The sequence below is a fragment of the Cebus imitator genome, unplaced genomic scaffold (genome assembly GCF_001604975.1).
Source record: "Cebus imitator isolate Cc_AM_T3 unplaced genomic scaffold, Cebus_imitator-1.0 Scaffold5, whole genome shotgun sequence".
NCBI lineage: Eukaryota > Metazoa > Chordata > Mammalia > Primates > Cebidae > Cebus > Cebus imitator.
The window spans coordinates 8483513-8507512 of NW_016107320.1; the positions used below are offsets into that span (position 1 = coordinate 8483513).

The 24000-nt window shown below is 40.7% G+C and overlaps 2 protein-coding genes across 3 annotated transcripts in view; one reads left to right on the top strand and one right to left on the bottom strand.

The window, feature by feature from the left end:
- Positions 1-14650: 14650 nt before the first annotated feature.
- The window catches only part of FUT10 (fucosyltransferase 10), a 108198-nt gene continuing 98848 nt past the window's right edge, over positions 14651-24000 (bottom strand). For both annotated transcript variants that reach the window (XM_017536108.1, XM_017536107.1), the window contains exon 5: positions 14651-15375. In XM_017536108.1, coding sequence (XP_017391597.1) covers positions 15148-15375 — 228 coding nt within the window. In that variant the 3' untranslated portion in view covers positions 14651-15147. The remainder of the gene's footprint in view (positions 15376-24000) is intronic.
- On the top strand, positions 15786-17071 carry LOC108309679 (peptidyl-prolyl cis-trans isomerase A-like). The gene has a single exon (XM_037741119.1). It carries the CDS (start codon positions 16340-16342, stop codon positions 16835-16837), a length of 498 nt encoding a protein of 165 aa, XP_037597047.1. The 5' UTR covers positions 15786-16339; the 3' UTR covers positions 16838-17071.

Genomic DNA, 24000 nt, shown 5'->3' on the forward strand with positions numbered 1-24000 from the left:
AACATTCACTGAATGTGAAATGGGTGCACTGTGTTTTACATAATTATAATGCAATAAAGTTATTTTAAAATTATTTTTATTTTTTGGAACAGAGTCTCACTCTGTTGCCCAGGCTGGAGTGCAGTGGCATGGTCTCGGCTCACTGCCCACTGCAACCTGCCTCAGCCTCCCAAGTAGCTGGTATTACAGGTGTCCACCGCCACACTTGGCTAATTTTTGTATTTTTAGTAGAGACGGGGTTTTACTATATTGGCCAGGCTAGTCACGAACTCCTGACCTCAGATGATCCACCCGCCTCATCCTCCCAAAAATACTGGGATTACAGGTGTGAGCCACTGCACCAGGCCTAAAGTGCATTTTTTAATATGTTCTAAAGTCCTAACTACATGCTATAGTTTGGACGTTTGATTCCTCCAAACCTCATGTTGAAATTTTGTCCCCAGTGTTGGAGGTGGGGCCTAATGAAAGGGGTTTGGTCATAGGAGCAGATCTCTGATGATAGATTAACGCCCTTCCTGGTGATGGGGAGTGGGGAAGGGCGTGAGTGAGTTCTTGCTCTATTATCCTCTAGAGAGCTGGTTGTTAAAAAAGAGCCCTGTACGCTAACCTCTTCCTCTCTCGCCATGTGATCTCCGCATGCACCAGCTCACCTCCTCTTCCACCAGGAGTGGAAGCAGCCTAAAGCCTTCATCAGATGCAGATGCTGGCATCATGCTTCTTGTACAGCCTGAAGAACTGTGAGCCAAATAAACCTCTTACCCAGCCCCCGATATTTCTTCATAGCAACACTAAAGGACTAAAATAGTAAATTAAAATAGATGAGAGTGGAAAATAGAAAGCAGGTAAGACAGATGAGAAACATTACAAAGTGAGATAAAAAGAGGATAGAGGCTATAACCGTATCTAACAGGTAGAAGACGAAAACTAGCAAAATCATTAGCCAATGGTTAGCCATGACAGAATTATATCATTTCAAAGCTGTTTGGGAATTTATATGCCATCTAAGTTTCACTTCATTCTACATATGAAGGAGCTGGGGTTCACATTGAGACAAAATGTTTTGCTCAAGGTCATAAAGGTTTCATAACAAAGACAAAACTAGATCTAAGCCAGGACTCCCAGGCCTGGATGGCTGTGTCTTGAACGGCTCTGTCAATGGGATTCAGTTGTAAATGACACTTTACACAAAAAGAAACTCCACTTGTGTCCTGCTGAGGGTGAAGCCACAGTCTCTGCTTTCTGTGTCTCTTGTTCATCAAATAGTCACGCAACTCCACAGGCTTGTAAAAAGCCTTACAAAGCTAAACTACCTTATGAGGAAGGAGAGAGGTATTCCTGGCAGCCACCAGATTTTGGAGTTAGAGAGAAACAAAATGTGCACCACTTGGCCTGAGAATGAAGGGGCCACTTTTCTGTTACACACATTACCTTCAAAAGAGGACTTCCTTTCCCCGTGTGATGATGCATTTCTTCACATCGCACAAGCACTTTCTGACAAATCAGATAAATGAGTATGTCCACATGCTGGTGAAAATTAAGAAAGTGTGGAGAAGTTACTTAACAGTGTATCAAGCCAAGTATCCCATTTTGATTTTCAATTCTTTTTGTTTAAATGAACCCACACAAGTATATTTTCACTTATAATGAGAAAGACGAAAAGTTGACTTAGTGAATAACTAACAGATGGAACCAGAGACATCGAGGGGAGAGGAAACAGAGACAAATATGGTTGTCATGGTTTCTTTGAGAGACAGTAAACAAAGGGACACAAATGGACAATGAAATCCCCCATTGGGAAAAGCCACATGTCGCTCTTTTCTTTGTTAGATAATTGCCAAGCTCACTTTGAATGTCGGGACTTGGCAGAACATGAGAGAATAGAGATGCTTTCACTCCCCCTGGCTGTCCTCAAATTAGATTACCCTGGGACCACCCCATCCTCCTTTACAACAGACATCAAACAATTAATGACCACCTCAGATTAATCAATTATCCCAGTGTGCAGTGCCCTGCGGACATATGGAACACATGTAAACTTGAGAGAAGCTGTGCACAGCCTGAGACCAAGTTTTCTGTTTAATTGGGAAGCAGCGTGCCCATATGAGGAAAGCAACATTTCAAAAGCTTTGTAAATCCTGTTGAATGCTTCATGTTTGTAGTCCCTAGTGTCACTTTGCAGCCATTTTCAAATTCATCTAAACCCAACTCCACCATATTCTGGCTAATACATGAATGGTGCAATAGCTTGATAAATCTTCATTGCTGAATGTTTCCCTAAAATTTGCTTGTAGGGGTGTTAGACAAAGAGGGAATGGAGGTAGACAGAGATCCCTTCCCAGCATCTTTTATGAGAGCAAAATTAAAGCCCAAGACTGTGCCTATATGATGTCAAACAGGCAAATGTTGGAAACAGTTTAGCTGAATGCACGCGTGTTTTGTCTGGAGATTCTGATCAAGTTGACACAGACTAAAAGTCTTTTCCAATGTCATCCCAGAGGCTGCCAGCACTGAGATCACTGCAGAAACCCCAGAGTTCTACAGACTCCCTCCCTTGCTATTGCCAAAACAGATTCTTTCTTGTCTGTACAAGATTAGAAGTTGTTTTCTCCTTGTTATTTGTGCCCTTCATGAATGACCGCTTAAGTTTGCTAAAGGATTGTGCAACTTCAACAGAGCCCCTGTGAGGACATGGGGAATGTGGTTGTGTTGATCAGTCACTAGTTCTGGGGTGCTGGACAGTGAGATCTGGCACCTGAGCCAGCTGCAGAGAGAGAGAGAAAGGGTGGCTTCACCTTGGCTCGGTGACATGCCCTCAGAAGCCAAGAATTCACTGAGCAATTTTTAGGTTGTTAGTATTTCTCTCTCCTGAGTCTGTCCCAAAAGCCCAAAGCTTGCAACATCTTATTTCCTGTTTGGGGATTTCCTGAAATCAAAACTAAGACTTTGGCCTCGGTAAAGAAACCAATAGAAAGCCTCTTTTTCTGGAATTACACTGTGTGCATCAGCTCCACTGTACAATTTTGCTTCGCCAACTTAACGCGGTTTATATCTTCTCAGAAAATGCATTTTTTACTCTTTTTCTTCATTATCCGTACAGCTCTGTTACTTGTTATTGTCATCCCCCTCAACTTTTTGAAAACTTGAAAGCCTCTTACTATAGTAAAATTTGTTTGGTGTGTTGTTGGTATTTCAAAAGATAGGCAGAATATGAATTTTGGAGAACCACATCATATTTGTTGGGGTTCTTCAGAGAAACAGAATCCACAGGAGATTAGATATAGATAAGAAGATTTATTATGGGAATTGGCTCACTCAATTATGAAGGTCAAGAAGTCCCACCATCTGCTCCACAATCTGGAGAACAAGGAGGGTTGGTGGTGCAATTCCCTGTAAGCCCAAAGGCCTCAGAACCAAAGGAGCCGATGACGTAAGCCCTGGTCTGAGTCTGAACGTCTGAGGAAGGTAGAAGGCAGTCGGAGGGTAATTCCCAGTCTGAGTCTGAAGGTCCAAGAACCTAGAGTACCAATGCATGAAAGAAGGTGGATGTTGCAGCTCAAGAACAGAGAGATAATTCGCTCTTCCTTGGCTTTTTTGTTCTATCTAAGCCCTCAGTGGATGAAATAACACCTGCTTTCATCGTCGATCTTTTTCACTTCGTCTACTGAGTCAAATACTCATCTCTTCTGGAAACACTCTCACAGACACACCCAGAAATAATGTTTTACCAGCAACCTGAGCATCCTTAGCCCAGTCAAGTTGGCATATAAAATTAACCACCACACATTATCTTCTATAATTGCAAAAACTAAAGGAAATTTGGGATAAGAATCAAATTAGAGGCTCAGCACAGTGGCTCATGCCTCTAATCCCAGCACTTTGGGATGTCAAGGTGGGCAGATCATGAGGTCAGGAGTTCGAGACCAGCCTCCTGACCAACATGGTAAAGCCCCATCTCTAAAAAAGAATCAAATTAGAAAGAGTAACAGACTTGATTAATGGCATCTTTGTTTCTTGGATCTGAGACTCACATGGGGAGGGGCATAACAAGGCATGAGGGATGACATCATAGGCTATTTCTCTTTGAACTTTATGGTCATTTCCCATAACTATGATCATGGTTTACAATAGTGTCACTTCTGAAATCGCAACAGTATTTTTTTCTGAACTTTTGTTGTTTACACAAATATGTGATCTTTACTTCACAGTCCTTTGTGAACCTTACTTTGCCAGTACTCACCATGGAGAAATGGAAATACTTTTGTATGCAGAATTACAAGGGCACGCTGCAAACAAATCAGGTGAGAGACCACCACACCTGGGCCTTCTTATCAGTGGGAGTATTGTTCAAGGCTAACATAGCTGCTGCAGGATTTTCCAACTGTTTAATATGTGCAAACCAGATTATTTATATTCCAGTATCAATATTGTATCTTTGAAAAAACAGGCTCAATTCTAAGTGAACACACAGGCTCCCTTCCAGTTGTAAAGAATTCAGGTTATAAGAGTACAACTGGATTTTTCCACATCAATAAGGAAAATGAACATTTTCTTCAGGAATACTGCAAAAAAACTGCAGCAGCCTCCACCGACTGATTTAAATGTTGATCTCTTCTGAAAACTCCCTCACAGACACACCTAAAAATAATGTTTTACCAGCTACCTGGGCATCCCTTAGTCCAGTCTAGGTGACACAAAATTAACCATCATGCATTATCATAAACAAATTTGGGTTTGAAATTTTGATCTGCCATCTATTAGTAACTTGGGATATTTATATTGATATGTCCTGCTTCATCATCTCAGACAATAACATCAATTTTAATATGAGCTTTATCTTTCCGATCTCAAAAAGATTTTCTAACTATTCTAATAAATCTAAGAATTTCAGGGGCCTATTAGCCCAAGGAGTTATTCTTGATTACAGAGAGAAAACTAAAAAAATCAATACGTGTATTAAAAGACTCCATACTACCACCATTACCCTCATATATATGTGTGTGTGCATATATGTATACACACACACACACACACACACACACACATATATATATATATATATATATATATATATATATATATATATATACTTCTTAAGTTTTCTTTTGCTTTCCCCTATTCATTTTCCTCCTACTTATTTTTCTCCTTCTCTTCATTCTCCCAATCCCAAAAATTCATTGTACATGCTCACACACGTGCATACACACACAGAGTCCTGCGGACCTAAGTGTTAACGCCTGAGTCACCACCCCAGACTCTTGTTTTCCCAAATAGCCTCCACTCATAGGCAACTGGTCTCCTCTCTGACGCCCAGCCTCAATCAGGGTCTCTTTGGTCCATTAGAGATGTTCTAATAATGTTGAACCTCAAAAAAAGAAGGGGGTCCATGAATCTAATCATGAGAAGGCAATCAGATAAATCATATTATGAGACATTCTACAAGACAACGCTGGGTGCAGTGGCTCATGCCTGTAATCTCAGCACATTGGGAGGCTGAGGCGGGCAGATTACTTGAGTCCAGAAGTTCAAGACCAGCCTGGACAACATGGCAAAACCTCATCTCTCTCTATAAAAATAAATAATAATAAAAATAGCCAGATGTTGTGGTATGTGTCTGTAGTCCCAGCTACCTGGGAGGCTGAGGTGAGAGAATCACCTGAGCCCAGGAAGTCTAGGCTGCAGTGAGCCAGGATGGTGCCACTGCACTCCAGCTTGGGCAAAAAAGCAAAACTCTGACTCAAAAATAAATAATAAATAAATTTTAAAAAGGGATATTCTGTGAGACAGATGCTTTTGACTCTTCAGAAATGTCAGTATCATAAAAGACCAAAACCAGTGTGAAACTAAGTAAAACAGGAGAACTGGTCTAGATTAACAGAGGGATGTGTAAAAATATATGCAACTATCAATTGGATCTTGAATTGGAAATGAAAAAGAAATATAATAAATCATCACGGGGCAATTAGAAAACTATAAATATGGACTGTGTATTAAATAATATTATTGTATTAGTGTTCAATTTATTGGGTATAATGGTAATGGTATTGTGATTACTCAGAAGAATGTTACTATGGTCAGAATGTTTGTTCCCCTCCAAAATTCATGTTGAAATCCTAACTTGCAAGATGATGGTATTAGGAGGTGTGGTCTCTAGGAGATGATTAGGTCATGAGGATGGAGCTTTCATGAATGGGATTACTGTCCTTATAAAAGACACCCAGAGGCCAGGCATGGTGGCTCACGCCTGTAATCCCAGCACTTTGGGAGGCCAAGGTGGGTGGATCACGAGGTCAAGAGATCGAGACCATCCTGGTCAACGTGGTGAAACCCCGTCTCTACTAAAAATACAAAAATTAGCTGGGCATGGTGGTGTGCACCTGTAGTCCCAGCTACTCGGGAGGCTGAGGCAGAAGAATTGCTTGAACCCAGGAGGCAGAGGTTGCGGTGAGCCGAGATCATGCCATTGCACTCCAGCCTGGGTAACAAGAGTGAAACTCCATCTCAAAAAAAAAAAAAAAAAAAAAAAAAGAGAGAGACCCAAAGTGCTGGGCTCTGTCTATAATCCCAGCACTTTGGAAGGCTAAAGCAGGTAGATTGCATGAGCTCAGGAGTTCAAAACCAACCTGAGCAACATAGCAAGACCCCATCTGTTTAAAAAAAGAGAGGGAAACCCCAGAGAAACTCTCACTCATTTTGCAATGTGAGGTTATAGTGAAAAGGTGGTTGTTTATGAATCAGGAAGCAGTCCTGCACCAGACACCAAATCAGCTGGCACCTTGATTTTGGACTTCCCAGCCCCTAGAACTGTAGAAAATAAGTTTCTTTTCTTTATAAGCCTCCCAGTATATAATATTTTGTTACAGCAGCCTGAATTAAGTGAGACAAATCACAGAAGATGGAGGGGTGAATTGTTACAGTGGCTGCAACTTACTTTAAAACAGCAAAAAAATAAAGAGAAAATAAAGGAGATAAAGCAAATGTGGCAAGACATTTTTTTTTCTTTTCTTTTCTTTTTTCTTTACTACTCCACATCTTGTTCTAAGAGGAAGTAATGTGGCAAGATATTATCAACTGGTGAATCTAACTGAAAAACATTCGAGTGTTACTTATAGTATTCTTAAATCATTTTTGTAGTTCTAAAACTTCTTCAAAATGAGATGCTGTGGGAAAATGGGTTTTGTAAGTTGAGGAAGAAGTATCTCTAAGTCTCAATAATTTGCTCTCCAAGAGTTCATGGCACCTACTCTCAAATTGCCACTTCTTCTAATAATTGACTTTTGACTTTTTCATAACTAAGGTGTTTGGTGAAGGCACTATCCTTTCTAAACACAGAAAATTACTCCCACCCTAGAGAACAAAGGGAGCCTACGTGTCTCACATCACCATATGTAAAGGGCTTGCACACGAGGTTCTAGATCATCTCTACCTGGAGGCTTTGGATCTGCTCTGCCACCACAAAAAGAAACTATTGGCAAATCTTAACTATTGACTTCTCACAATGAAAGGAAGTTTAAAATTTCACCCCACCATAACTAGATTATTTCAGTTTCATTTTGTTTAGTATTAGAAAAGCAACAAAATCAAAAACTATCTACTTCAGCCAGGCACAGTGGCTCATGCCTGTAATCCCAGCACTTGGGGAGGCCCAGGGGGGTGGATCACTTGAGGTCAGGAATTCGAGACCAGTCTGGCCAACATGGTGAATCTCTACTAAAATATACAAAAATTGGCCAGGCGTGGTGGCACATACCTGTAAGCCCAGCTACTTGGGAGGCTGAGACAGGAGAGTCACTTGAACCCAGGAGGCAGAGGTTGCAGTTGAGCTGAGATTGTGCCACTGCACTCCAGCGTGGGCGACAGAGCAAGACTCCATCTCAAAAAAAATAAAATAAAATAAAAAATAATAAAAATAAAAACAAAAACAAAACAATCTGCCTCAAATGGTTATTGTGTCAGTTCAGTACCATTATACTGGACAGAATCCAGCAAAGTGTCCAGCACACAAATATCACTAACCTTTTTTCTTATCCAAGCGTCCCACCACCAGACTGTTTCTAAACACAGCAGTACTGAAACACCTTTTTCTCCCCTACACCCCCTAGAGCTCAGGTGGCCACGCATCCCAGTTTATGCCTATTGTCCTGGCTTCATCGCCTCTTTCAATCTCAGAGTGCCCCAATTTGGATGATAAATTATAAGGTCACTCTACCTATTGTCACATTCTTTCCAGAAAACATAACCTGCTAAAAGACACAGAGAGCAGCTCTTAAGATAAAATTCTTTACCTTTTCTGAGGCACTGAGGCTGTGTAAATACTGATTCACCCCAACCTCTACCTAAGGTGAACAGATATGGATTGGCTGGAGCAGAACTGCTTGCCCCTGTGGGCTCACCATAGTTATTTTCATCCCCCAAGTCCATTCTTATTCTTATGCAAATTGCCCAGTGTTGATTGACAGAAAAAAAAAAAAAAAAGGCCTCCTCTCCCATAAACACTGGAATAAAACATGAAAAGGATTTACTTCTGGACTTGGCAGCTCTTTCAAATTTGAACTTTTAGTACTTTTAACACATCTCATTAATAATATAGCCCATTTAATATACTCTGTAAATAGAATCCATTTGTATCACATTTCATGTTTCAAATAGAGTGACGAAGATTCAGGAGGTAAATTCTATCTCGCGAGGCATCTACAAAGCAAAGACATAAAAGCTTCCTAGTTTACATTTTGCTAAAGCATTTCCATTCTAATTCCCTGCAGAATTAGCATGTAAGCTCCGTGATGGCAGGCGGTTTGTGAGTTCCATTCACTGCGATATCCACTTTGCCCAAAATAATTCCTAGCACATAGTAAATGCTCAATAAAAATATATAGAATTTGTTAATAAATTGCAGGCAGTTTAATATTCTGAGTGATGCAAAATAATCATAATTTCCTTGATACATTTTAAGGCATTCTTCATGTTCCTTAATACATTTTTTTTTCCTTGTTTCACAATTGAAAAACCAAGGCTTCTTTTCATTCATTGATTGATAGCTCTGGTTCTCTTTTATCTTACTCCAATTTTCAAATTAAAAAAAAAAAAAGATTTTTAAAATCTTCACTTATAGAACTTCTCAACTAAAAAAAAAAAAAAGTATTTAACTTTTAAAAATGGCTCTCCTCAGTACTTAACACTTCCTTCTTTAGAATTATAAAAACACATGATAAACAAACTGAAAACATTCTTCCACATCATCATTTCTGTATTTATTCAGTGTCAAAAGTAACATTTGTTAATATTACCACCAATCTCATCAGGAAAGTCTTTTAAGTATTGCGAAGTTGTCAAGCTCCATGTGTGGATATTCATTTTCCAAAATTTAACTTTTCACTTGAAAGCTGAAATTTTTAACACTGGCAACAAATTCTCTTAAAGTGACAGACTCACTTTGTTTTCACAAAAATTACTGACAAAAACACACGACTGAGTAAGCAGTTTATCGGATTTTTTTTTAAGTAAAAATGGTATTCCATGGAAAAAGCAGCCAGTTCAGCTCACAACTCAATCACACAGGCACTTGACCTTGAGACTCCTGTTATAGTGATGTGTAGCACCAGATTTTACTCTTACTTTTGTCACACAGAATATTAAAAAGACATGTACTGGCTGGCGTAGTGGCTCACACCTGTAATCCTGCACTTTGGGAAGCCAAGTTGGGTGGCTCACCTGAGGTCAAGAGGTCAAGACCAGCATGGCCAACATGAAGAAAGCCTGTCTCTACTGAAAATACAAAAAAACAAAAAACGCATGTACTTAAAGGTCAAGATTTAATAAAATTGATCATTATTATTGCTTCACCGAGGACATTTTGATGTAAAACTGGCTTTTCTCCCCATGAGTGGACTCCTCAGATGTATTTACTCCATTTACATAAGAAGCAACTTATGTTACATTCGTTCCAAAAGCTCTTGGGATAATATCCTGACCCAAAACCATTAATATTACCCCCTACCCACAGTAATGGTCTTCAAATGCAATTATCTTCAAAATCTGTTTTTTGTTTTTTTTTTTAATGTAGGAGTTTAAAATTTCACATATTCATAAAGGCCTATTTGAGCTAGCTGAATCATCTTTCCTGGTGAGCTGGGTTGGAGGATGTGGTTATGGTTTGCAAGGGAAATAAAATGAAGAATAAATTTTTGGCCTAATGCTCAAAATGCCCTTGGAGGCATTAATCAATGTCCAGTTCTGACTCATTTCAGAGGCTCAGAGACAATAATTTAACTACTCATGTCACTGGAGGATAAAAAGTGGCAAGGGTATATAGCAGAGCAGAAGCCTCAGGAAGATAAAAGAAGGTCTCTGCTGGTCACGACTGGTCACATCCTCGTTGGGACACAGCCACATGTCTGACTGTCCAGAGGCTTGCCTGATAAGCCCAGTGAGTTGAGAGGACAATAATCCTAAAGAGTCACTTCTCGTCCGACGCCTCTGCCCCTTGCTGGTCTCCTTAATTGGGCCTACTACCAGCACCAATGGGGTGGCTAATTCAATGGGTTGAATCCCAGCATATTGACGGAACCACATTTTACTAGTGAGAAAGGTTAATATGACTTTAAAGTAAGCTCTCACGCATTGTGCTCCATATTCCTGCACCCATATCATACGGAGAGCAAGAGAGGGCTTGTCTCCTAGGAGAAAGGCTGATCAGTCTCCTCTTCTTCTTCTTCAGTTGATCTTCAGTATGAGCAAGCAGGGTCAAGACCTATAGATCTAGTCATTTTCCTCTCCTCTTTCTTATCGTAAGCACATTGAATACACTAGTCTCAAGATTCAGAATTAGGAACAGAAAGGCACTAAAAGACCCTCTCCTTGTTAGACTTCAATTCTAAATAATACGCTCACATCCAGCTTTTACAAGAAATCAGTGTACTCCATTTATGTGGTTTGCAAAGCTACCATAAAGAGGCTGTTTGAGTCTCATTATCCTATTGAGAGCTTTGTGCAGAACGCCATCAGAAATCCCATGGAGGGCAGGAAGAGTTAGAGAATAATTTAAGCATTCCCCAGTCCTTGGTTTTAACACCATCATAGTATCAAAAAGCCCTACCCAGAAGCCTTCACACCTCTCTCTCCTAGGTCTTCTTCCTATTAGCAATGGCACCTAGTACAATGGCTATTTTGTAACACAGTAAATGTGTACCACCCCTGGCACTATCATCAATGATTTCCCGTTTTCCAGACAAGTCTCAATCAAGCTCTTCAAAAACAAAAGGGTAATGACTACAGATAGCTGTAACCACCACAGCCAGCATCTACTGAGCTAAGTGAACACTAGCTTAATCATCACAATAACCTCACAAGGAGGCTGGATATTATAACGTCCATTTTACAGATGAGCAAACTGAGTCTTAGAAAGGCCAAATAACTCAACCAAGATAATAAAGACAGTATGTTGCAGAGTGACAACTAAAACTAGATATTTCTTAGAGTCATAACTCTATATCCCGAGTTTTTCAAGCATTTTTATGTCTGCAATCAGAAGACAAGATATATATTGAGATTAGAATTATGCAGTAAAGATATGACCACTAACAATAAAAATTAAAAGAAATTTCCTAAAGAAAATTATTTGTAAAATATTCAGGATTGCAAAGTGACTTGAAACAAACTAACCACCACTATTCCTGGTCTATTAATTTCTAAGTAGTATACTTTGAAGACTCCAAGGAAAACATATGTCACTTATGCAAAATTGTACTCATCTTGCTTTCAGGGTAATCAACATAATTCACTGAAAATTAACTCTATAACGATGCTATAGACTGAATTCTGTGTTTCCCGGCATTCGTGTTAAAATTCTAACCCCCAATGTAACAGCATTAGGAGGAGGAGGCTTGGGAGAGTGATGTCATAAGGGTGGTGACTTCCGAGAGCTCTGTCACCCCTTCTGCCATGTAAGGACACAGCAAGAAGATAGCCACCTATGAGCCAGGAAGTGGACTCTCCCAGACACCAAATATGCTGGTGCTCTGATCTTGTACTCCCCAGCCCCTAGAACTGTGAGCAATCAACTTCTGTTGCTTATAAGCCACCCAGTCTATCATATTCTGTTTATAGCAGCCCAAACAGACTAAGACAGCTGAATTCTCCTAATGAAATATTATCTTTAGCAGGAATTATATCCTATTAATGATTTTTTTAAATGCACATTTTACTGGGCATTCCAAGCTCAGGTCAGCACTGTGCTTGGATTCCTACAGTCTTTGTTAGATATGGAGCAGGTTCTTCTATTTGTAATATATTACACATTGGTGTGGCCGAAGGAATGATGCTCATTTTCGCCTCTTTTATTTCTGAGTAATACATAGAACACTATATGTTCCAATCTATCACTAATAATGATAATGATCCCAACTGATATTCTAGTTACTAGACTCTAGTCCTTAACAGCAACAAAGAAGCCAGTCAGCATTCAGGTTCCAAAATATATTTGCTATCTGATCAAGGATCAAAGTTGCATCCATTTTTAGGTGAAGACTATTAACTAGCATTAGTGACCATTTTCTCCAACATTTCTGAAAAGGCTTCTGACCACTCTGTCATATTGCTTTAAAAAAATCAGTCCTTGAATGGCCAGGCGCAGTGGCTCATGCCTGTAATCCTAGCACGTTGGAAGGCTGAGGTGGGTGGATCACTTAGGGACAAGAGTTCAAGACCAGACCGGCCAAAATGCTGAAACCCCATCTCTACTAAAAAAAATACAAGAAGTTGGCCGGGCATGGTGGTGGGCACCTGTAATCCCAGCTACTCGAGAGGCTGAGGCAGAAGAATCGCTGGAACCTGGGAGGCAGAGGTTGCAATGAGCTAAGACCGTGCCACTGCACTCCAGCCTAGGTGACAGAGCAAGACTCCATCTCAAAAAAAAAAAAAAAAAATACTCTTTGAAAACAATCCAAATACTCCTTGAAAGCAATCCAAGTAAAATATACTTTACTAAAGCACTAAGCAAAATGTGGCAATATACAAACTCCTTCACAGACATGAGGCATTCTTCACAACAGCCCTGTGAGACAGGTTGCTTTGTTAAATTATTTCACAAACAGAGACAGGGAGGTAAAGTGAAAGATATATGGCAAATGGGATCAACACAGATTAATTATTTTATTTCACTAAATTTGTTCAGGGATACGTATTTCAGAAATGCCTAGAGAAGATTTTACCCATGGACTTGATGAAGAACTAAGATAGAATGAGATTGCATGAAAAGTTGAGGTTTAAGACATACGCATAGCACACAAGCACTAGGTATCTGCTGAAGGTATTTATGGAGAACTGAAATTAATCATGATAATGCTTACCAGAGGTATAAGTCACCTCTCAGGCTTTCTACTGCAGGTTAAAAAAAAAAAAAAAAAACCCACTTCATTTTATACGCAATTTAAAATCTGACCTTTAACAAGCAATCCCCCTTTCCAGTCTTTATTTCTTTAATATTATCAAATAAAATAGCAGAGAGAGAAATTCCCTTTCATCCTCAATACTACCCATTAAATATGCTCCTTCCTCCAAAGACAGTGCTTCCCCTGAATAATACACAGCAGTTCCAAAACAGTTTGTTACCCTCATTAGTAAAAACATCTACAAAATTAAATTTCTTAAATGTTGATGAACAATTAAGAATGTTATATAGGGAAAAAAAGAAAAAACCTTCCAAGACCAGCCCAATCACTTCTTTTTAGATACAAAAACTAAGGCCTATGGAGATTGAGAGATTTGTCCAAGATCATATAGTACTTAGCTGGGATTGGGAAGAATCCGGTTACAGACACCTTCTCCAACCCAATGTGACCCTTCTGGCTTCTATAATGAGGTACTGGTTGTGGTTCTCCTTTCTCACATACTGGCTGACAAAGCCCAGCCAGAGCTACCTAATGAAGACAATGGTCACTGCCAAGCACACCAGTGGCCTTCAATAAAATAAGGGACTGATGCTAAGGAAGAACCCATCAATTCCCCCGTATGCCATGACACAGACATGAGCATCACAGACTCTTCCTGTCTTCCGACTACCTTCTGAGGCTTGCGGCTTTCCATGATGAAAAATGGAAACCATGACATAAGAGTGGCAACAGGCTTTTGGTATCATCTACGAGCCTCCCCTCCCTCACACAGAAAGAAAACGTGAGCCGGTATTTTCCTCCTTGTCTTCTGAGGTGCTCCAGTAGATGTCCCAGACAGGACAGCTGAACCTTCTCTGTGGCAGGATCAGAAATGACAGGAAGTGCTCAGACACTGAATGCCTGTGGCTGCCACCAAGACAGGCTGCACATCATCCTACAAAAAGACAAACAACTTCAGCACAACTGGAGCTCCTGTGGGGATTCACTTCTACTCTCACGCTGCTCAAAATGACCGGGCTGTCCAGACTGAATCGGAATCACAGCCATTCCTGATACTATTCTGCCCAGCAGTAGAAGAAGTAAGTGGTAACATCTCACTAATCAAAACACACAGGGGTTATTGCGTCTTTACAAGACATTCTACTTGGAAGGGGAAATGAGAGATGAGAGGACAAGGTGTAACTAAAGAAGGTTAGAGAGGTGGCTCAGGGCATGGAGAGAAGAGAGACACATACGTTCTTTTCACTTGAAGAGCAGACAGCGGATAAACTTGAAACAGCTTTTATTACTCACTTACATCCCTGGAAACCAACAGATGGGATCTCTCATTGCCAAGTTCTAATGTATTTCATGTTCATGCTCGGCTGCAGGACACTGGGCTTGCCAAATACCAATGAGCTGTTGAGAGTGAGGTAAGTATCAAGAATCTACAGCTAGATCCTGAGCCTCCATCGCACAAGGGAAGTGCTCACTCTAGGTGAATTTCCACAAAAGGCAGTAAGTATGTGGGTCCACAGACACGGACATGGAAGATAACCAATGTCCATAAGAAATATTTCCTTGTTTAGTATAAAATATATAGAGGCAACCCCTAAGGGTAATTTACATCTATTCTTTGAGAGGGCTCATTATGAGTACTGCAGCAACTAATTCTTATCCTAATGGATAGTCAACAGAAAGGCTATTATGTTCAAATATTAAGGCAACCTAGATAATAAACCTCAAGAAGGCTCTACGTCGTGTCATTCTGATCCTTTTGAAATCAGTCCTTGAATACTAAGGCCCAAAACTCTTGAGATGAAAAATTTTGATTCCTATCAACCAGCCACCTTAGTGCCTGGGCTTCTCTCTTGGATTGTTCAAAACTGGAGATCCACATCTTTCTCAAAGAGTTCAATGATGGACGCCGGAGTGGTGAGAAGGCAAACACCGTGGGCTCTGGGCAACTCAGGTGGGTATCTTCTGCCTTCCATCTTTTGGGTGGTAAGCCCTGCATGAAGAGAAGGGAAAAATGAATTAAAAACATAGGATAAGGCAGCACAGTTCCCCTGTTCCCATCTCACAAGAATGGAACTCAGCACAGACTTTCCTTAAAGCAACAGTGTTACCCCGTGGAGGTAAAGGGGAAAGAAAGCACTTCACACATTGCCTCCCTCAATTCTTGTGGTAAGCATGGTAAATAGGTGCTACTACCCCATTTTACAGGAGTGGAAACTAGAGCATAAAAAAGTTAGATAAATTGCCCCAAACAATATATACTTAAGATTGACTTTAGCTTTCTTCACATTCTAAAGCTTTCCCCTCCCTCTGGTTATTTATCTGTTGATTTGTTTATTCCTTTTCCACCTATTATCCCACCACTACTCTCCTCCCCATAGGCAAATATTTTAAGGCGTTTAACACAGTTCTTTGTATTTGTTTGTAAGTGTATTCAAATACTCTTTGAGAACTGTGCTCTCAATCTCTGGGCATTTATTTGTAATATACTTACATGCTATGTATATCTCATTTGTTTGCTACTTTTCCACCAAGCACTGTTTTTACATCTCTCTATGTTGTCACGTGTTACAACTAATCCTTGTTTTTAACATATTTCCACTGTACTCAACTGTCCCCAGTAATTAAGATGTTTCCACCAAATAATAATGATACCTGATATTTGCATAATCCCTTCCAGCTTCAAAATGCTGCCACGGGCTTGGTCCACGTTCAGTCTTGGCTTATTTCCATGGTCTCCTAACTAATCCCTTGATTCCACTTTGGATCCTCTGCAGGCTACACTCAGCAGCCCTTCTTATTCCAAGTTAAAGGCCAAGTCCTTAAAATGGTCTACATGTTCAGGATTTGACCTTCCATTAATTTAGAAGGGAGAAAGGGCAAAAAGAAAAAACAGTAAAAGAGAAAGAGGGGGCTTTGCAGATGCCGCCGCCACCTGGGGCCCTCTAGTACCAGCCATGGTCAACCCCACCGTGTTCTTCGACATTGCTGTCAAGGGCGAGCTCTTGGGCTGCGTCTCCTTCGAGCTGTTTGCAGACAAGTGTCCAAAGACAGCAGGAAGCTTTCATGCTCTGAGTACTGGAGAGAAAGGACTTGGTTGTAAGGGTTCCTGCTTTCACAGAATTATTCCAGGGTGTATGTGTCAGGGTGGTGACTTCACACACCATAATGGCACTGGTGGCGAGTCCATGTACGGGGAGAAATGTGATGACGAGAACTTCATCCTAAAGCATACAGGTCCTGGCATCTTGTCCATGGCAAACGCTGGACCCAACACAAACGGTTCCCAGTTTTTCATGTGCACTGCCAAGACCGAGTGGCTGGATGGCAAGCATGTGGCCTTTGGCAAGGTGAAAGAAGGCATGAATACTGTGGAGGTCATGGAGCGCTTTGGGTCCAGGAATGGCAAAACTGGCAGGAAGGTCACCATTGCTGACTGTGGACAACTCAACTAGTTTTTTATCTTAACCACCAGACCATTCGTTCTGCAGCTCAGGAGAGCGCCCTCCACCCCACTTGCTCGCAGTAACCTACAATCTTTGTGTGCCCGCTGCAGTTCCCTTTGGGTTCCATGTTTTCCTTGTTCCCTGCCATGCCTAGCTGGACTGCAGAGTTAAGTTTATGATTATGAAATAAAAATTAAATAACAAAAAGAAAAAGAAAAGAAAGCGGGAAGACAAACTCCAGAATAACAGAGTGAACACACATATCTAATTTCATTTCCTCCAGAAACACCATTAAAATGAGAGTAAAAGCACTGATCTTGAAAGGCATTAACCTGTAAGAATTGGTAGAATGGAAGTAAGCAGGAGAGTAATAAAACTTAGCAGGCAAGGAAAATGAGCAGCTTCACAGTGGGAAAACCTAGCACATACCACCTGAACGAAGCAATCACAGTTAACGTCACCAATTACACGTTATGTTGGTATAATGCACTCCCCTAACACAGGGGTCCCTAACTCCCGGGTCAGGAACCAGAACTGGTCCTGTTAGGAGCCAGACCGCACAGCAGGAGGTGAGCGGCAGGTGCGTGAGCAATGCAGCCTGGGCTCTGCCTCCTGTCAGATCACCAGTGGCATCAGATTCTCCTAAGAGAGAGAAACTTATTGTGAACTGCACATGCGAGGAATCAGGTTGCTCCTTCCTTATAAGCATCTAATCCCCCACCGACCCATCAGTCCACGGAAAAACTGTCTTCCATGAAACTGGTCTCTGGTGCCAAAAAGGTTGGGAACAGCTGCCCTACTAGGATGCAATGAGAACACCTTTACCTCTGTAGTATTATTCCCTAAGATCCATAACCCAAGTCTTAACATAAGAAAACATTAGACAAACCGTCTGAAGGGACATTCTACAAAATACTGACCAGCACTCTTCAAAAGTTATTAAAAGTAAGAAAAACCTTGAGCAACTGTCACAGATTGGAGGAGACTAACAAATCGTAATGGCTTAATTACAACTTTGGTATCCTGGATTTGATCCTAGAGTAGACAAAGGATGTTAGAGAAATACGGCGAAATATGACTAAAGAGAAATATGATTAGACTACAGTTTAGCTAGCAGCATGAATTTCTTATTGGTGACAAATGTACCATAGTTATGAAAAATTACAGCATGAGGGGAAGTCAGGGAAAAGTTATACAGAACTCTGAACTATCTTTGACATGTTCTATAAACAAAATTATTTCAAAATTAAAAGTTGTTTTTAAAAAGGCAATGGCAAAATGCCTTCAAAATTCTGAGAAAAATGGATGTCCATTTTAGTAGTTTCCAGTCAGCTAAACTATTGCTTAAATTTAGGGTAGAATGAAGACTTTTTCTTTTTTCTTCTTTTTTTTTTTTTTTGAGATGGAGTCTTGCTTTGTCGTCAGGCTGGAGTGCAGTGGCACAACCTCGGCTGACTGCAACCTCCACCTCCCAGGTTCAAGCGATTCTCCTGCCTCAGCCTCCCAAGTAGCTAGGACTACAGGGGCTACACGCCACCACACCCAGCTAGTTTTTGTACTTTTAGTAGAATTGGGGTTTCACCATGTTCACCAGGATGGTCTCGATCTCCTGACCCCTGGATCCGCCCGCCTCAGCCTCCCAAAGTGCTGGGATTACAGGCGTGAGGCACTGCGCTCGCCAACATTTCACACCTTCTCCCACGGACCTCTTCTCAGGAAGAAATAGGACAGTATGATCAACCAAAACAAGAGAATAAACTAATAAAACAGGTGAAATAGCATGCAAGAAACAGATGTCAATGGAAGAAAAAAAAGAAAAAAAAAATTCTCAAAATGCTGGGGAAGTGACATCCCAGGCTGCCACTCACACTAAGGTAGAGGACAATCATCACACAAGGAAGTAAGTTGGAGGCTCTGGGAGAGATCCCTTCCACAGCATCAAGAGAGCCGGATGCCTGCCTTATTTCAACATCTTCAGAGGAGGTTTAAACAATCGACAAAGACCGAATGACTGATAGGTCCATGGAAAAGTAATCAAACAAGAAGGCAATTGTTACCTGGGAAAGAAACAAAAAACTGTACAGGTAAGGGGAAAAATGATAGTGTACTACATGTTTTATTTTGTAATAATAGTCACACAGTTACAATCAAACACTGAATATAAAAAAAAAATAGTATGTAAACGTGTTACTTAGAAACACTAAGTAAATAGGCCAGGTGTGGTGGCTCACACCTGTAATCCCAGCCCTTTGGGAGGCCAAGGCAGGCAGATCACTTGAGGTCAGGAGCTCGAGACCAGCCTGGCCAAGATGGTGAAACTCTGTCTACAAAAACTAGCCGGGCGTGGTGGCACACCCATAAAATCCCAGCTACTCAGGAGGCTGAGGAAGGAGAATCACTTGAACCCAGGAGGCAGAGGTTGCAGTAAGCCAAGATCACACCGCTGCACTCCAGTTTCGGTGACAGAGGGAGACTCCATCTCAAAAAAAAAAAAAAAAGAAAGAAAGAAAAAGAAACATTGGGTAAATATCAAAATAATTAAATAATTAGCTAAATATTGTGGTTGCTTCTGGGAAGGAAAGAAAAGAGAAAATAAGTGGAAGGCTGCTGTTTTTATTAGTTAACTATAGAAATATCTGATTCTTCAACCTAAATCCATGCATATATTTTTCTTAAAAAAAACAACAACACTGTCTTAAGGCCAGGTGTTGTGGCTCATGCCTGTAATCCCAGCACTTTGGGAGGCCAAGGAGGGCAGTTCAAGACCAACCTGAACAACATGGAGAAAACCCCAACTCTACTAAAAATACAAAATTAGCTGGGCATGGTGGCACATGCCTGTAATCCTAGCTACTCAGGAAGCTGAGGCAGGAGAATCGCCTGAACCCTGGGGGTGGAGGTTGCAGTGAGCCGAGATCGCACCATTGTACTCCAGCCTGGGCAACAAGAGCAAAGCTCTGTCACAAAAAATTTTTTTATAAAAACTGTCTTAATGCCTTAATGTGAAGACAGTACATTATGTGTGAGGTTTATAAGGATTAGAATCTTCATCCATCCCAAATTTAGAAAGCACAGCAGAAAAACCAGTTTGGGAATATAAAAATGCGGGTGCTATCTACGATTGGCTCAACACATTTTCTTTTCCTTAAAACTCCCAAAGGAAACATATGAGGAGATACTAGGAGTGTTTAGTGTAAAGAGGAGATGACTTTGAATGAACAGAGTTCATCTTCAAGCATGTGAAGGGACTAGGGAAGTGGAAGTGTGAATTAACTTGCCTGGTAAAGTGTAAAGGGTAGAGATTCCCAAGTCCTCCTTTCTCTAGGGAACCACTGATGGATTATCATGAAGCCAGACTTCTCAAGGCCTAGAACTCGAGCAGGGATTCTTTACCAAGCACAGAGAACCAGAAAGCAAATTCAAACTGCAAACCATTAGGAATGCTAAGATTTAAAATCTGGGAAGTCTGTTTATGAATACCAAGTTCTTAGGACCAAAGGTAGCCTCAAAATTGTGATTACTTTAGTCAGGGTTCATGGTTGGATAGAGACTGGGTTTGAAGGAAAGGCAGAACAAAATCAAGTAAGGAGAAGCACGGTGATCACCACAAAACAACTTTTGAGAGGTCACAGCTCACCTCTATTGGGGGGTAGGTACAGATGCCAGGCTGTCTCCTGCCAGACTGAGGAATCAGAGCAGGTAGCTAAGAATTGACTATAAAAGGGAAAGTTTCAGTTCACTATAAAGAGCAATGGACCTGTCAAACAAAAGAAGATAAAATAAGCTAGCTTTAAAAATAATAAAATCGCCAACACTGAAAATGCTCTAGCACAAATTAATGGATGGCTTGTTCATGATACTTGAGTCACCAGTCAGCTGGTAGTTGTACAGATCACATAACCTTCTATGGTCTTCCCAACCCTGACCTTGCACAACTGTTTAAGGGAAGTCAGTAATAATACCCGATTTCCTTGCCTTCCCACTCAGGAGTGGAGTCCATCAGTGTAGGATAAAGTTCCAACCCAAGATGACATCACAGAGGAAAGAATCTTATGAAATGAACTCTTTAATATTCTGCCAGAAATATTTCACACTGTGACCCAAAGAAAGTGTGTTTGATGAAGCAGTTATGACAGTTTTAGAAGTAACTTAAGTTTCGGCATCCCTTTCCAGCTAAGGTCTTGGGCAGAAAAACCAGCTGTTTCTAAAGTATGATTTTAAAAGATTTTGTTTCCAAAGAGAACATGGTTCCTAGCAATGAGAAAAATACAGATACTCCTCAAATTCATAACTTCTTGAGTACATCAGGGAACTAAATTCCAGAAGGTGACAAAGCCCCTTTGAGGAGAGATGGATCATCTGTTTCACCTTTGGCAGAACACAGGAGAGAGAGGTGATCACCATACAAACAGGTAACAAGAAATCAGTTAATATTTTAATAAATTCTTAAGAGCGGAGTAATCATATCAGTTGGAATAGCTGGGATGCCCAGATACAAAAATGAGAGTTCAAACTCATCAAAAGCTCTTTTCTATGGACCTCCATCAAATGCTCAGAAGGAAGATTGGGTGCAGCACAGGAGACTGGAAAAGGTCCACTTCCTTGGCACAGTGCGGGGGATGATCTTCCTCTGCTAGGGGACATTCAGGAAGCCCCGTCACCTTCCCCAGACCTTTCCCTTACAAATGTAAAAATGCCTTAAGTCACTGCAGGAGCAGTAGCAAACCCTTCTTCTGTTCCCAGATCCAAGGGAAAAATCTATTACTTCTGGGGAAGAGGAAGAAGTAAAACTCCTCTTTCTCATGGTTGGGGACAGGATGGAAACCATTTTGGGCCTACGATCCTATCATGATACCAGAGTTACACCACCGGGGAGGGACACAAACTCTCTTCCTCCAAACTAACCACAGATACAAGGCAGAGCTTGGCTGCCAAGGAAGGAAGAGGCAAGGACACTGGAAAAGCTTTGTCCCTGAGACCCAAGAACCCAAACCCTGCCTAAGCCTGAGGCTGTGACGACAACAAAGAGCCTGCCCTACTCCCAGCAGAAGCCCACCGCTAAGGAATGCGGAAACAAGAGTTTGCTGGTGGGGAGAAGAATATTGAAATAGACCTCATCTGTGGGATAGCAATGCAGGAATTGCTAAAACCTGAGGGTGGAGGAGAAATACTGAGAAAAACTCTTCAGCACCCAAGGTCCCACTTTAAACACAGGCAGTAGCAGTGCTTTGTTACTGCGTAATTATTATTACTGGAAACATTTGAAACCTGTGGAGCAACACAAAATCCAAATCTAGCTCAACTCCTGACTAAACTGACTCTACCCCCCAAATATGATTTGGCTTTGTGTCCCCATCCAAATGTCATCTTGAATTATAATCCCCCTGTGTCAAGGGAGGCCTCGTGGCAGGTGATTGGATCATGGGAGTGATTTCCCCCATGCTGTTGTGATAGTGAGTTCTCACGAGCTCTGATGGTTTAAATAAATGTGTGGCATTTCCTCTCTCTTGTGCTCTCTCTCACCTCTAGCTTTGCCGTGGTAACATGTGTTTGCTTCCCCTTTGCCTTCTGCCATGATTGTCAGTTTCCCAAGGCCTCCCTCGCCATGCAGATCTGTGAGTCAATTAAACCTCTTTTCTTATAAATCACCTGGTCTCAGTTAGTTCTTCATAGCAGTGTAAAAACAAAGTAATACACGTCTCCCCTCATTCACCCACACACTAACAGCCTTGACAGAAAAGAGGCATGCCCACTGCCACACATAAATGTTTTTGATATCAGTCTCTATGCTTTTGTACATAATGTCCAGGAATCAATTAAAAAAAAATCATGAAACACATAAAAAGAGAAACAAAACATTGTCAAGAGATAAAGTAATCAACAGAACCAGACTCACAAATTGCTCAGGTGTTGGAACTATCAGGCAGGAACTTTCAAATACCATTAATATGTAAGAATACAGTAGAAAAGGGAGAGAAGATGCATGAACATAAGGGGAATTTCAGCAGAAAGATGTAATATAAAACAGGAGTCAAATAGAAATGCTAGGTTTCTGCAGTTAAGGAGATAGTAAATTGGGTGATCTCTAAGCTACTTTCAATTCTGACATTGTGTATGATTCTAACACCATCACTTCAAGAAGATAAGAGAAGATAAATGATAAGAAAATGGATGGTTTATATACAGAAAACATGAGATAACTAATAATCTCCCACTTGGAATTGTTCCTTCTCATCTTTAATTTAAAATACAAAAAGTGACCAGGTATAGTGGCTCCTGCCTATAATCCCAGCACTTTGGGAGGCCAAGGTGGGAGGACTGCCTGAGGTTAGTTCAAATCCGGCCTGGGCAACACAGCAAGATCCCGTCTCTACAAAAATAAAAATTAAAACACTAGGCATGATGGCACATGCTGTAGTCCCAGCTACTCAGGAGTCTGAGGCAGAAGTATTGCTTGAGACCAGCAGTTCAATATGGCAGTGAACTATGACTGCACCACTGCACTCCAGCCTGAGCAGAAGAGCAAGTCCCTGTCTCAATGAATCAATCAAATTTACATATGTATATATATATAAAATATATAAAGCGATGGAAAATTACTACAGGCAACTCCAGTTAAAAAGTAAATTTTATTAACCTTAAGACAGATTGTTTTGTTCAGTTTAAATGCAGATAGGAAATAACCAAATTATCTTGTCTTTTAGTCCTTTTGTACTAAATCCTTTTTTCCTAGAAGTCTTCCCCCATTTTTATACTTTATATTCTAACTTAAAAAGAAATTCAAACTATTTAAAACACCATGTCTAATCTGTAGGAAGAAAACTTTTGACCTAAGGTACTTCTACCTTTGAACAACTGACGTCTGTGATACAGGAAGTATAAGGTCTTACGCTTTGAAGATAGTAGATAAAAGTTTATTCAAAGAATGTATATGTTAAGCAGCTCATTCTCTCCTGGTAAGTGCCCATTTGATGACTTAGGGTTACTACTTCTGGTGGTAATTTAGTACATAAAGGATGTGTTATGCTAGAAAGCTTTAATATGAGGACAGTGCACTTAAATGCAGCATTTGTTATGAGCTCATCTTAGCATGGTAGTTAATGGAATCTCTGTAACAGCTGTATTCTGATATCATGGCAGTAGTACTAACAGCTGGCTGCCAGTGATTAAGA

What these genes read in the sequence shown, in the direction of transcription:
- LOC108309679 (XM_037741119.1), top strand. Translation starts at nt 16,340, where the DNA reads ATGGTCAACCCCACCGTGTTCTTCGACATTGCTGTCAAGGGCGAGCTC.